General features: G+C 44.5%; 1 protein-coding gene across 1 annotated transcript in view; it reads left to right on the forward strand.

The window, feature by feature from the left end:
• CNTNAP2 (contactin associated protein 2) overlaps nucleotides 1-11,312 on the forward strand; it is a 1,428,778-nt gene extending 1,417,466 nt beyond the window's left edge. The window contains exons 22-23 of the mRNA XM_048510449.1: nucleotides 5,878-5,946; nucleotides 9,357-11,312. Coding sequence (XP_048366406.1) covers nucleotides 5,878-5,946; nucleotides 9,357-9,556 — 269 coding nt within the window. The 3' untranslated portion in view covers nucleotides 9,557-11,312. The remainder of the gene's footprint in view (nucleotides 1-5,877; nucleotides 5,947-9,356) is intronic.
• The last annotated feature ends 1,285 nt before the right edge of the window (nucleotides 11,313-12,597 follow it).

Here is a 12,597-nt window from a genome sequence, read left to right on the forward strand (position 1 = left end):
AGCCAAACCACAGGGATCCCCAAGTGCCCTTCCTGAAAGAAAGGAAGGACATAAGCAAAGTCCCAAAGAGAACTCAGATGAAAGGAAATACGTGACGAGCAGCGAGAGCCAAGCAGTTATTGAGGAGCTGTGATAATTAGAGCGCAAGTTTGGGGAAGGTAATGAAATTGGCAGCCGGAGCCCTAATGCGCTAGTCTGGAAGGCAATTTCTTGTTATAATTGAACAAAGAGCAGGCGGCATAAATAGGCTGTGGTCCCCCCCCCCGCCCCCCGCACTGCTGTGAGGATTATTCTAAATAGACTGATCTTTATCTGCAACAAGCTTTTGTGAAGAAAGCGAATAGACTGTCACGCTTTGTGATCTGCGTAACGCCAACCAAGGATTGGCAGACTCTGTGGCCAAAACTCTGAGGAGCCAGCCACAGGTCAACGGTCCGGAGTGGAAGTGGGTAGAAAGCTGGAGAGGCGTTTCAGGTGTGAGCCGCATTTGTTTATTTCACTTTGAACCACTGCTGCTGGTTTTGCTTTATCCCTCTGGGCAGTCCTTTGATTTCAAGGACAAATTTGATTTCAAGCATACATTTTTCTCAGGGGAAAAAAAACACCAGATGGGCTTCAGCAGTGGCGTAGGAGGTTAAGATCTCGTGTATCTAATCTGGAGGAACCGGGTTTGATTCCCAGCTCTGCCGCCTGAGCTGTGGAGGCTTATCTGGGGAATTCAGATTAGCCTGTGCACTCCAACACACGCCAGCTGGGTGACCTTGGGCTAGTCACAGCTTCTCGGAGCTCTCTCAGCCCCACACACCTCACAGGGTGTTTGTTGTGAGGGGGGAAGGGCAAGGAGATTGTCAGCCCCTTTGAGTCTCCTGCAGGAGAGAAAAGGGGGGATATAAATCCAAACTCTTCTTCTTCTTCTTCTTCTTCTTCTTCTTCTTCTTCTTCTTCTTCTTCTTCTTCTTCTTCTTCTTCTTCTTCTTCTTCTTCTTCTTCTTCTTCTGGCTGACTGTGACTATGTGAATGCAGTCCAATGAATCTGGTCTTTCCTCCTGTGGAAGATCTGGGTGCTGTAAGGCAGATGTGTTCCCAGGCTAAGTATGGGCCACTGAGGGCGCACAGGCTGGGTACATGCCCTGAGGCTCTTTCCACCCCAGTCTTCCCGGCAGCCCTATCGAATCTTGACCCAGATATAGTAACAAGTTGCTCAGGTTCATTCGTATGGACGAAAAAGAACCCACAGGTTTTCTTGCAAGAAATTGAGGTTTTCTGCACATTGTACAATTGCATCTCTCTCTTTCCTTTTTGTATGGGACACTTTCAGCCCCATCTGGAAGGAGGGGCAGACTCGCCTTAGGAGTTGGTCCAGTCTTGCACCAATGCAGGTGCCCATCCCACCAACACAAGGGGCACATGCATTGCCAGATGGGGGGAGATATGTGGGCAGGCGGGCACCATGTGGCTCTGCAGGACCTGACCCTGGAAACCGCCATTATTACCCAACCCCGTTGATGCAGAAATATGAAATGGCAGGACTAGGGGTGTTCTGGGGGCATGCCAGGGGGTGAGGCCAGCCATCAGAGGTGGAACTATCAGGGGACGGGGGGCACGTTGCCCTGGGCGCGCACCTAGATGGGACAAGGACTTTCAGGGTCGAGGGCATATCTCTAAGAAGGCTCAATTCTGTGTATTTACCTGCTTTATCATTCAATAGTGGTGGGACAGAGGCAGAATCCAGACTCTATAAACAGTTTAGGGATTTAAAAATCAAAAGCAGTGCTTTGAGTATGGCTTGGAAACCAACTGGAAGCGAATGAAGATCACACAGTGTTTACTTTGGTTTTACAAATTAGGCTCAGCGGCTTAAATGAAAGTTTCCAAAGCAACAACCAGAGACAGCATCAAGAACTAAACCAATTCAATAAATAATAGGCAATAAAAACAACAAACAGTAAACTCAGCAAATGACTACAACCTGAACATTCACACTTGCCAAAGATCACCCAAAAGCTTTAATGAATAAAAATGCCTTTTCGTGATGTGGCGAAAAGAAAGAGGGGAAAAACCCAGACCACCTGGCAGACAACTAAGGGGGGTGGGTTTTCCCACAACTGAGATGTATTTTAAGGACAGGCCTTATTTTTATGTGCCCCCGCCTCACCTCTGAAGAGGAGGGTTCCCAGAGGCGAGCTTCCAAAAAAAAAGTCTTAGTTGTCCAGTTGGCTTATATGGGATTATTAGGTCAGAAAGAATAGCTCCTAGTTAACGATCTGGTTGCAACCCTCTAAACCAGTGGTGGCGAATCTTTGGCACTCCAGATGTTATGGACTACAATTCCCATCAGCCCCTGCCAGCATGGTCAATTGGCAATGCTGGCAGGGGCTGATGGGAATTGTAGTCCATAACATTTGGAGTGCCAAAGGTTCGCCACCACGGCTCTAACCAACTCTAGCTTTCAAATCCTTTTCAAAGGAAGTTTGAAATGTTTGAAATGAGATATTCAAATCAAATATTATTTTTAATATCCTATATGGATGTGAACACCCACAGGTGGCCTCATGCTCACCATGATAGCTAGTAGCTACTAAGGATGTACTCAAGGCAATTATGATGCTGGGCAGATGGGCTTAAGCAAATCAAAAGCACTCTTGGCTGCTACTGCCATGCTGGCAGGGGCTGATGGGATTTGTAGTCCATGAACATCTGGAGAGCCGCAGGTTGCAGACCCAATCCAAATTCCACTCGGCCCTAGATCTATGATTTCACTGATCAAAAACATCGCTGTTGTGTCAGGATGAAGCCTTATCTTGTGAAGACATTCATTCGCATTTTCTCTGATTCAAGGCAACCATTGAGTTTCTGTGCAGCCTTCGTGGAACGTTCTGATCAATGGGAAGAAAATAAGTGCCATTCACGCACCGATGGTATCATGCTATAGATTCCCATGTAACCTCTTCCACAGGGGGTGGGGGTGGTTAAGAGCAGTTGACTCTAATCTGGAGAATCAGGTTTGATTCCCTACTCCTCCACATGAGCAGAGGACTCTAAACTGGTGAATCAGGTTTGTTTACCTACACATTTTTGTTTCTGTGGTTTGTTTACCTACACATAGTTTGTTTACCTACAGGTTTGTTTACCTACACATAGTTTGTTTACCTACAGGTTTGTTTACCTACACATGAAGCCTGCTGAATGACCTTGGGCTAGTCACAGTTCATTCACATCTCTCTCAACCCCACCTGCCTCACAAGATGTCTGTTGTGGGGGGAGAAAGGGCAGGAGTTTGTAAGCCACTTGGAGTCTCCTTACGATTGAAAAGAGGGGGCATAAATCTTCTTCATTTAGATAGATATTAAATAGTATAGGTGTGACACAAAATCCAGTGAGATCCAGCAGACATGAGGTCTAGCAGCAGCACCCAACACCACCTCCTGGATCCTATACTCAAGGAAGGGGTAGATTTAACATAAACCAGTGCTTTCAGTCACCATCCAGGAGTCCATATTTTATCAAGAGCATGCATTGAGGTGTCTGTATCAAAAGCTGCTGAAAGGTCCAGCAGAAGCCGCCGGGATGTCATTTCCTTGTTTGTTTCCCAGCAAAGTTTGTCTACTAGCAACAACAACAACAACAACAGCAACCTTTATTTGGCATTTAAAAATAGGTTCTAGAGCATTGCCAGACACTTTTGAAATACAAATCAAGAGTACATTCAAAGCGCAGACAGGAAGACTGTATATAGCAGTAAGTTTGTCTACTAAAGTGGCATAAAAGTCATGCACAGAACCTAACTGAAATGCATCCCAATTATCCCTGCTGTCCAGGAATATCTGGTAACTTCGGGATATCCGCACACCATCTGTTTGGCTTGTGGTTGGTATTTGAATATTACGTAGTTCCGTCATCTTCTGATCTGTACTGCTGATTTGGGAGGGCGGGAAGTTTAGCATAACAATGAATACCTCTTCGAAGAAGACATGCTAGATACCTGTGTGGCTGATTAACATACCTAGATACCTGTGCTCGATACCTATGTGGCTGATAAACATTCTTCTTAGCCCAGAATTCCTCCCCCGCTGTCAGAATTCTTCCTTGCTTTCTCTCTTTCTAGTTTAAAAAGTTGAGTATGTGTCTTTCTACTCATTCATCCGTCTTAAGCAAGGGATTGCCTCTTGTTTAGTTTTTTTTAACAGTGATTTTTATTTTTAACACCTACACACCACAACTAAAACAATACAATTCACTCTGACAGTCACTCTAACATTAAAAACCACTTAAACAGCAAAAAAGTAACATAAAACTACTTGACTTCCCTCCCAAAACACACTGCTAAATTTATCTTTAATATTGTATTGTTACCATTAGTATCTAGAGCAGCATTTTTTTAAAAGTAAAAGCTATTCAGTTAGTATCCTCATGATTAGTTTCTTTTTTAAAAAAAATGCAGATTATCCCTCAGCTTGATGCTAATCCACTAAAGAAAAGCCTGCAGTATTTGGGTGAAATGATTTCTGTTGCAAAAACTGTTTCGGATTTATAGGGGGCGGGGAGAGTTAAAACTCCAGGCAATTCAGGAAAGGGCGACCCCTGCTGGCACAAAATAGATGTTACCAGGATTAATAGACTGCTTCTGATGGAGCAAAGCTCCCCAATGTAGTACCTGGGAGTGCCACCACACCTGCTGACATCTTCCCTGGTGCCTGCCAGGTGTTTTTTAGAAGTGGGAAGGCTCAGATGGGACTTTTGCCCAGCTGGGGTTTTGATCTTCCACTGGAGAGCTGATTGGCTGCACAGGTTTTTTTCAAATATTGCTTTCTGACCTATGGCAATCTTCTACAGTTCCACTTCATTGAGTTTTTAAGGCCAGAGATGAGCAGAGGTGATTTTGCCATTGCCTGCCTCTGCATAGCAACCCTGGGCATCCTTCATAGTCTCTCTCCAAGTGCTGGACTTGCTTTTAGTGTCCAAGCTTGGCTCTCTCTTAAATGTAAAACAACACAAGACTTTGGGACCTATACTCTAGGGGGTAGCAGCCAAGTATCCATAAGATGAGGCACTTCTGAATGTTCTCTTATGGGCATACTATCATAACATTTAACAGCTAAGGATTTTCCCAAGGTACTCTGGGAATCCTTCCACATGGGCAGCTGAAGTTCTTGATAGAGGGATGTTGAGGTGAGCCTGAAGAGAATGATGGCTCCTTCTGCACATGCAGAATAATGCATTTTCAATCCATTTTCAATGCACTTTGAAGCTGGATTTTACTGTGCAGAATAGCAAAATACACTTTCAAACAGTTGTGAAAGTGGATTGAGTGTGCAATATTCTGCATGTGCAGAAGGGACCCAAGTTTCTGACGGTCCAGCAAGATTACTGCCAAAATTGATTTTTGAATCAATGGCTCATTCCGCACATGCAGAATAATGCACTTTCAAACTGCTTTCAGTGCTCTTTGAAGCTGCGCGAAATGGCAACATCCACTTGCAAACAGTTGTGAAAATGGTTGAAAACACATTTTTTTGCATGTGCACAAGGGGCCAATGACTTCTTAGCCTGTTGGTGATATCGCGACAATGTTCCATAGCTAGTGTTGCTTCACTGCCGATTTTGCAACGGCAGTGCCGCAGGAAATTCGGACCAGATAAAAACTTTATACTATTCAGGCTTCTGTTTCTCGTATAAACAGATGAATGGAGAAATGGAATTTACGATGCTTGTGGGGTTTCCTGCATCCGAATTTAAATAGGAGACAAAACTAATTTCCATACTGATAGGTTGTCTGTGTTGCTTTAACAGTATTGACACTTGAAGGGGACTAAATGAGGGAGCGAATATTTGAGGGCTGTTCCATAAATAGAATTTTGCCTTTTCTTTGCTGCACAGGTGATAATCCCTCACACGATGGTAAAATGCTGGGAAGCGACGTTAATAGAAACTCAGCAATTATTGGAGGTAAGGAAAGCGCATGTGCATTGGAGGTGAGTGTAGATGTTGAGCACTGAATGAACAACTTGGGGAGATTTGAAACACCACTGAATGTGTTTGTTTAAAATTTGCGTATCTCACCTCACTATAGACCATGTTCTCTTTGCGTGCAAGATTTATCATGCGCAGAAGGGTCCATTGTCACCAATTCTCACTGGCTGCCCTATCAGTGAAAGGAAACAGAGACTGAAAATATCACCATCAGATACAGACCAGGAGTTAATTTATAACGTTGTCAAGTATGCTTGGCTAACAATTAAGATTAGAAACAAGTGGAATAAGAAACTCTGATATTACCTTGGACCAATTGGAGACGTAGTTATCTTTGAGTAGGTGTACGGTAATGTCGTCATCCTTGGGTCTAAAGTGGATCTTGAGCCAGAATTTTATTGTGAAAATCCAAGCTAGGGTTTCGACTGTGGATAGTCCACATTCAAGGCACAGAGTAGTGAAGGTGATACTATTGGGGACTCCCATTACTCTTCTCAAAAATGAGGCTTGGATTAGATCGATTTCAGAGTTGAAAGCATTGATCCATATGGGGATCCCATAAAGAGTCTTTGGAATCACCTTTGCTTAGAAGATCTTCAGGGCAGCAACAATGGATTGAAAACCCTTCCCGTAATAGAATTGGGCAATACCTGATAGCAGCCTTTTCCCGGAAGTTTTCCTCTGAAGCTCATCTATGTAGCTTCAGAATGTGGGACAAAGGAGGACCTCTCATGATGACCTCAGCTGGTAAGCAGATACTTTAAATGTTTGCCTCCCATGTTAATAAAATAAGGTAAAGTTTCCCCTTCAGTCCAACCCTGGGGTACCACTGCAAGTAGTGATTTTATAGGCAAGCCGTTTTTGTGGGGTAGTTTGCCATTGCTTTCCCCGGCTATTCTTTACCCACTAGCTATGAGCTAGGTACTTATTTACCAACCGAGAAATGGATGGATGGCTGAGTTGGCCATGAGCCAGCTGCCAGGATATCTGACCCACAGGGGACTCGAACTCCTGACCGTGTGAGTGGCAGTGCAAGCACTTAACCACTACACCACACGACTCCTGTTAATAAAATACTCAACTGCAATCTAGCTACCAGTAAGTAGCACAATAAAGGCCATTTCTGCACAACTCCCCTAAAAGGTTTGTAAAACGTTTTCAATCCCTCCGTTTACCACCATGCTTGTAAAATATTTTCACACACACACCCTTTATCGCAATGCTTGTGAAATGTTTTCAATCCCCCTTTACCACAATGTTTGTGGTAAATGATTCATGGTCACCATTTTCCTCCCTTTTTTGAGCTATTAGTTGGATTAATGTTTCAGTGCTTCTTTCTGTGATTGTCTATTACTTGTATAATTGACACTTTGAAGATGTTACCCCTCCCCACAAAAACCCCAAACAGTAATGATGGAAATAAACAGGCAAGAGGAAACAGTGAGCTCAGAAAATGGCGCCTGGGAGGTCATTTGGGGATGCCAGAGAGGTGTGGAATACATAGTAAATAGACCACAAAGCAAGTGAAGATGTTTTGAAAATGCTTCAGACTCGAAAATCATTTTAAAAAGAGATTCATTTAAATGTTTTGAGACTGGAGATAAAATGCTCTTGAAACGTACAGGGGTGTGGGGGTGGGGAAAACAATGCGGAATTCCGTGGAGGAAACGTTTTATTTCATGCCTCAAAATGTTTTCAAAAGTTTGTGTAGAAAGGGCCAAAGACAGAAAACTATGAAGTCAACAGCACAAGGGTCTGGCACCTAAAGCTCCAAAGAGTAGCAGCCAAGGACTTAGGAGTTCCAAAGATGAGGCACTTATGAATGTTCTCTAATGGTCATACTTTCTTAACATTTAACTGCTGTGGAGTTTCCCAAGGAACCCTGGGAATTAAATTTATTGAGCAATAATGATGGATGCCCAGCCGACAGGGTAGGTTTGCTATTCTGACTGGAGTCTCGGCAAGAAAAGCCGACTCCAAATAAAGTTAATAAACTCCACCTCCAAGTCCGCTCTTAGCTATTTTGCCTAGATCTTCCACCAGTTCAGTTTTGGTAACAAAAATCAATCGAGCTGAACTGATCTTAGCACTTATCATGCTATAGTAGTACTTGAAACAAAATCTGCCCTTTTACCTTTAACAACAAGTTTAGCAAAAGCTCATACATGACATCATTGCTCATTGCTTGTGGCAGGTAAGAAATGCCACGGAATGACCGACCAGGAAAGTTTTGCTGGAGTTGTTGGAGTTTTTGTTGTTGGAGTTCCCTTCCAAGCTCACAAATAAATAATCTGAATGGGTGTAGATGGGAAAGCTAAGGAATGGTTTTGACAGGAAATGATCTTTATGCCCTGGCCTGAATGTCCCAAGATAGCCCAATTTCAGAGGCGTAGGGGGGCGGGGATGCGCATTGCACTGGGCACACGCCTGGGGACCAGCATAAATTTCAGGTTTGTTTTTTTGTATTTTTAGTGTTTTTCCATTTTTTGCCTGCAGGGGCGCAGTTTTTAGGCTAGCAGCACCAAAATTTCAGGGAGTTTTTGGGGGACTCTCCTGATGATACCACCCAAGTTAGGTGAGGTTTGGTTCAAGTGGTCCAAAGTTACGGACTCCCAAAAGGGGTGCCCCATCCCCCATTGTTTCCAGTGGAAGCTAATAGGAGATGGGGGCTACAACTTTGAGAGTCCATAATGTTGGACCCCCTAAACCAAACTTCACCAAACCTGGCTGGTATCGTCAGGATAGTCTCCTAAATTTTGATGCTGCTAGCCTAAAAACTGTGCCCCATGCAGATCAAAAACTGGGGGGAAAACTAAAAATACAAAAAACACAAACGAACAGGGGGGGGCAGCAAAACTCAGATTTTGCACCGGGCTCCATTTTCCCTAGCTGCACCTCTGCCCGATTTCCTCAGATCTGGGAAGCTAAGCAGGGTCAGCCTTGGTTAATGCTTGGAGGGTAGACCACCAAGGAAGTCCAGTAAGGTTGCCTAGTCATGGTCAGTAAATAGCTGAAGATTTGGGCAGTGGAGTCTGGGGAGGTCAGGGTTCAAGGAGGGGAAAGACCTCAGCAGGTATTCTAATGTTTTGTAGAGGTGTTTTATGCATTATGCTATAGCACCAAGGTGGCGAACCTTTGGCACTCCAGATGTTATGGACTACAATTCCCATCAGCCCCTGCCAGCATGGCCAATTGGCCATGCTAGCAGGGGCTGATGGGAATTGAAGTTCATAACATCTGGAGTGCCAAAGGTTCGCCACCACTACTATAGCATATTTGTGTATTGCTTTTGTTCTCTTCAGTGACCACAGTTAACATATCCATCTGATTCGATACACCCGGCCGTTTCTTTTTTTTAACCTGTTAAAATCTTCCGTCCCTTTTAGGCATCATTGCTGTGGTGATCTTCACAATCCTCTGCACCCTGGTGTTCCTCATACGCTACATGTTCCGCCACAAGGGGACTTACCACACCAACGAAGCCAAGGGCGCGGAGTCTGCCGAAAGCGCGGATGCCGCCATCATGAACAATGACCCCAATTTTACGGAAACCATCGACGAGAGCAAAAAAGAGTGGCTTATCTAAGATTGGGGGGCGGGGAGCAGGAGGTTTGGGAGGAGGGCTTGGGGAGGGCCAGGGGAGACTTTTTCAGCAAGGAAAAGAGAGCCGTCTTACAGACTCTTGAGCACACCTAGTTTTAAAAAAAATAAGAGGCGATCAGCACAACGGGCGGAGCAAGTGACAGACAAATATTTGAGACTGGAAACCGTGAAAGCATTTCCGAGAAGTACTTTTTAATATTGATTTACAGTGAATCGCTCCCTTCTTGTATGCATCCAAACCAAGAGCATCAAACCCTGCATTGGTTCACCCTTGTCAGTAATATCTGTCTTCTTTGTGTGTGGCTAGAGGTGTTCAAATATCCCTGTAAGTAACAGGGCCCACTTTTCTATATTTTTTAAGGCCCCTTAAAATGTAAATATTTCTCTCCTGAGAACAGCAAATCAGACTCTGGAATCCGGGACTGTTCTTCTCAAGTGTTCTCGCACGGATAATTCCCTAGGAAGGTTCCTGTAAACAGCTGGTCATGCTCAAATAGTGTTTCAGCCGTCATGGTTTCAGTGTACGTTGAAAAAGTTTCAGATCAGGCTAGGATTGCCACGTCCCAGTGGGGAAATCCCTGGAAATTTAAAATCAGAACCTGGGGAGGGTAAAGCCTGGGCAAGAAAGGGAGCGCGACAGGGGTGTGATACTAGACAGTCCGCCTTTCAAATCTGGTGTTTTTTTCTCCAGGGGAACAGATTTCTGAATTCTGGAGATCAGTTGTCATTCCAGGAGAACTCCAGGCCCCACCTGGAGGTTGGCAACCCTAAGGCAGGCATATCTACACTACAGAGTTTAAACTGGTTTTGCAGTCACTCCCATAGAATTCTGAGAACTGGACCATTCTGTAAGTCAGGACGCAGAATCTCGCTTCCGACATCAGCAGCGCGTTCCATCAGACAGTTGAAGAAATGTGGTCGGAACCCATCTCCTAAGGCCCTTTGTTCCCCGTCGTCACCCAAGTTTCCAGGAGAGGTCTTGCTGGAGGTAGGCGGCCTCAGTTTCCCTCGGGTCCCTTGGGGTATCCAAGAGGCATTAGAAGGGGCCACACTGGCGTAGCTAAAGGTAGTGTTGGTGGGCCCCTGATAGCAGATCCTCTTTATCCTGGACGGTTCCCAATGTTCTTTGGTGGAAGCCATAAACTGGTTTACAGCTGAAAACTGGAGTGCGGAAGAGCCCTTGGGGGAGGGGAGGCCACATTTGCCTGTTTCCAATCTTCCATCAACCTGTGCCAACACTTCAATGTCTGATGCGAGCACCTGACGATGATTGTGTATAATGATTATCAATAATGTAAAAAAAAAAGGACTCTTACTATCATTCCTATTGTTGTCAGAGAGGAATATCATAAAGCAAAGGAAACCCTGTTTATTTTCTTGCTTCTGTGTGAAGGAAGATCGTTCCATTTCACACTGTTATGACTCTGCCGACCTGAGGTCAATTGTACCACATCAGATTTTGTCCGACCTGCGCCCTGTTGGCATAAGCTGTACATATGTAGCCATATGCATCGTAGTACGGAATTAGATCCAGAATTTCCAAGTTTGTTTGCTTCTGTTTCTTATATATAGGCTGTTGCAGAAATATGACTATTGTTTTATCAAACGCATTTGATCTGGGAGATGTCCATGTATTCCATATACCTGCCAGTGGCCCACCAGTGAACTTGTGAACCAGAATACCTTTATTGGTATTTAAAACAAGAAGGTACAATAAAACATATATCTAGCAATTCCTCTAGCTGAGATTTCTGAATGGTCTTACGGGTATCTTTTCAGAAGGTCCATCAGCTGAAAACTTTGTGGTTTCTTCACATGTTTGCTTAAGCTGAACCATTTCTGCTAAAAAATTTAGCCACTGTAGCTATTAGGTCAGACTCTTTGTCACATGAGAGGAATTTAGTTAGTTTATTACCCATTAGATCAGACCTGGGCATTATATGGCCCGCGGGCCACATCCGGCCTGCCGGATGACCCTGACTGGCCCCCCTGCCTTGCTGGGGAGTGAGGCGCCTTTGAAAGCCCCACAGAAGCCGGTTGCTTTGGCTGCCCGCTTCTGCGGGGCTTTCAAAAGCGCCTCGCCCCCCTGCCTTTTGGCCCGGCCCTCCACAATATTTTCTGTTTCTTATGCGGCCCCATGGAAAAAATAATTGCCCACCCCTGCATTAGATGGATATGAGATCTATCTGGGTGCAATTTCTGTCACCACATTGATCGCCAGGGTTGATTTGGCTGATCTGACTGGCTTGGCAGGTGTCCCCTACCTCCTTCACCACTCCATGTGTGTCCCTCCTGAAGCTGTCCGCTCAGTGGAAGAGGACGACCATCCCAGATAGGAGTGTGCCATTCTTCGGTCAATTAACTTTCTTTCTTCAAACCTCCCGCTGAACTCCTTTTGGGAAGTGCAGGATACTTGTGGTTTTCTTTCGAGCTGAAAGATGGAAATGGAGGAGTTAAGTTGTCCCGGGCACAGAGCGACTTTCAGAATTATACAGTCCTGGAGCATGGCTTCTTTATGTTGCACAGAGTCAGCTGTTCTTATTCTTATCCTCTGTTAAGGTCATTTGAAGTCTGATAAGGCAATAACTATTGTTTCAGGGATTTAAAAAAAACTCTCATGGACCAGTTGAAATTTTACATGTTGCTAAAATTGGGTGGACTAGGCCTGATTCAAACATTTATGATGGATTCCGCACAGCGTAAATATAAGGTCTTTAGGATGTTATAAAAAGCATTTCGAGGAAGAACTTCGCATAGCTGTCTTCCTCAAAATGACTTCAGCCAGTGGTGGGATTTAAATAATTTAGCAACCGGTTCCGGTGGTGGAATTCAAATAATTTAACCAATGGTTGTTTGCAAGCACCATTTTAACAACCGGTTCTGCCAAAGTGGTGCGAACCTGCTGAATCCCACCACTGATTTCAGCCCATTTTGTTTCTCTCAACCCATGTTTTTCAAAAATCGCAAAACTAGCAATCTTTTCTCTCCAACCTGGGCTGAAGACATTTCCTGCCTGTTGAGCAA

This window comes from Sphaerodactylus townsendi, linkage group LG11 (assembly GCF_021028975.2).
Source record: "Sphaerodactylus townsendi isolate TG3544 linkage group LG11, MPM_Stown_v2.3, whole genome shotgun sequence".
NCBI classification, from domain to species: Eukaryota; Metazoa; Chordata; class Lepidosauria; order Squamata; family Sphaerodactylidae; genus Sphaerodactylus; species Sphaerodactylus townsendi.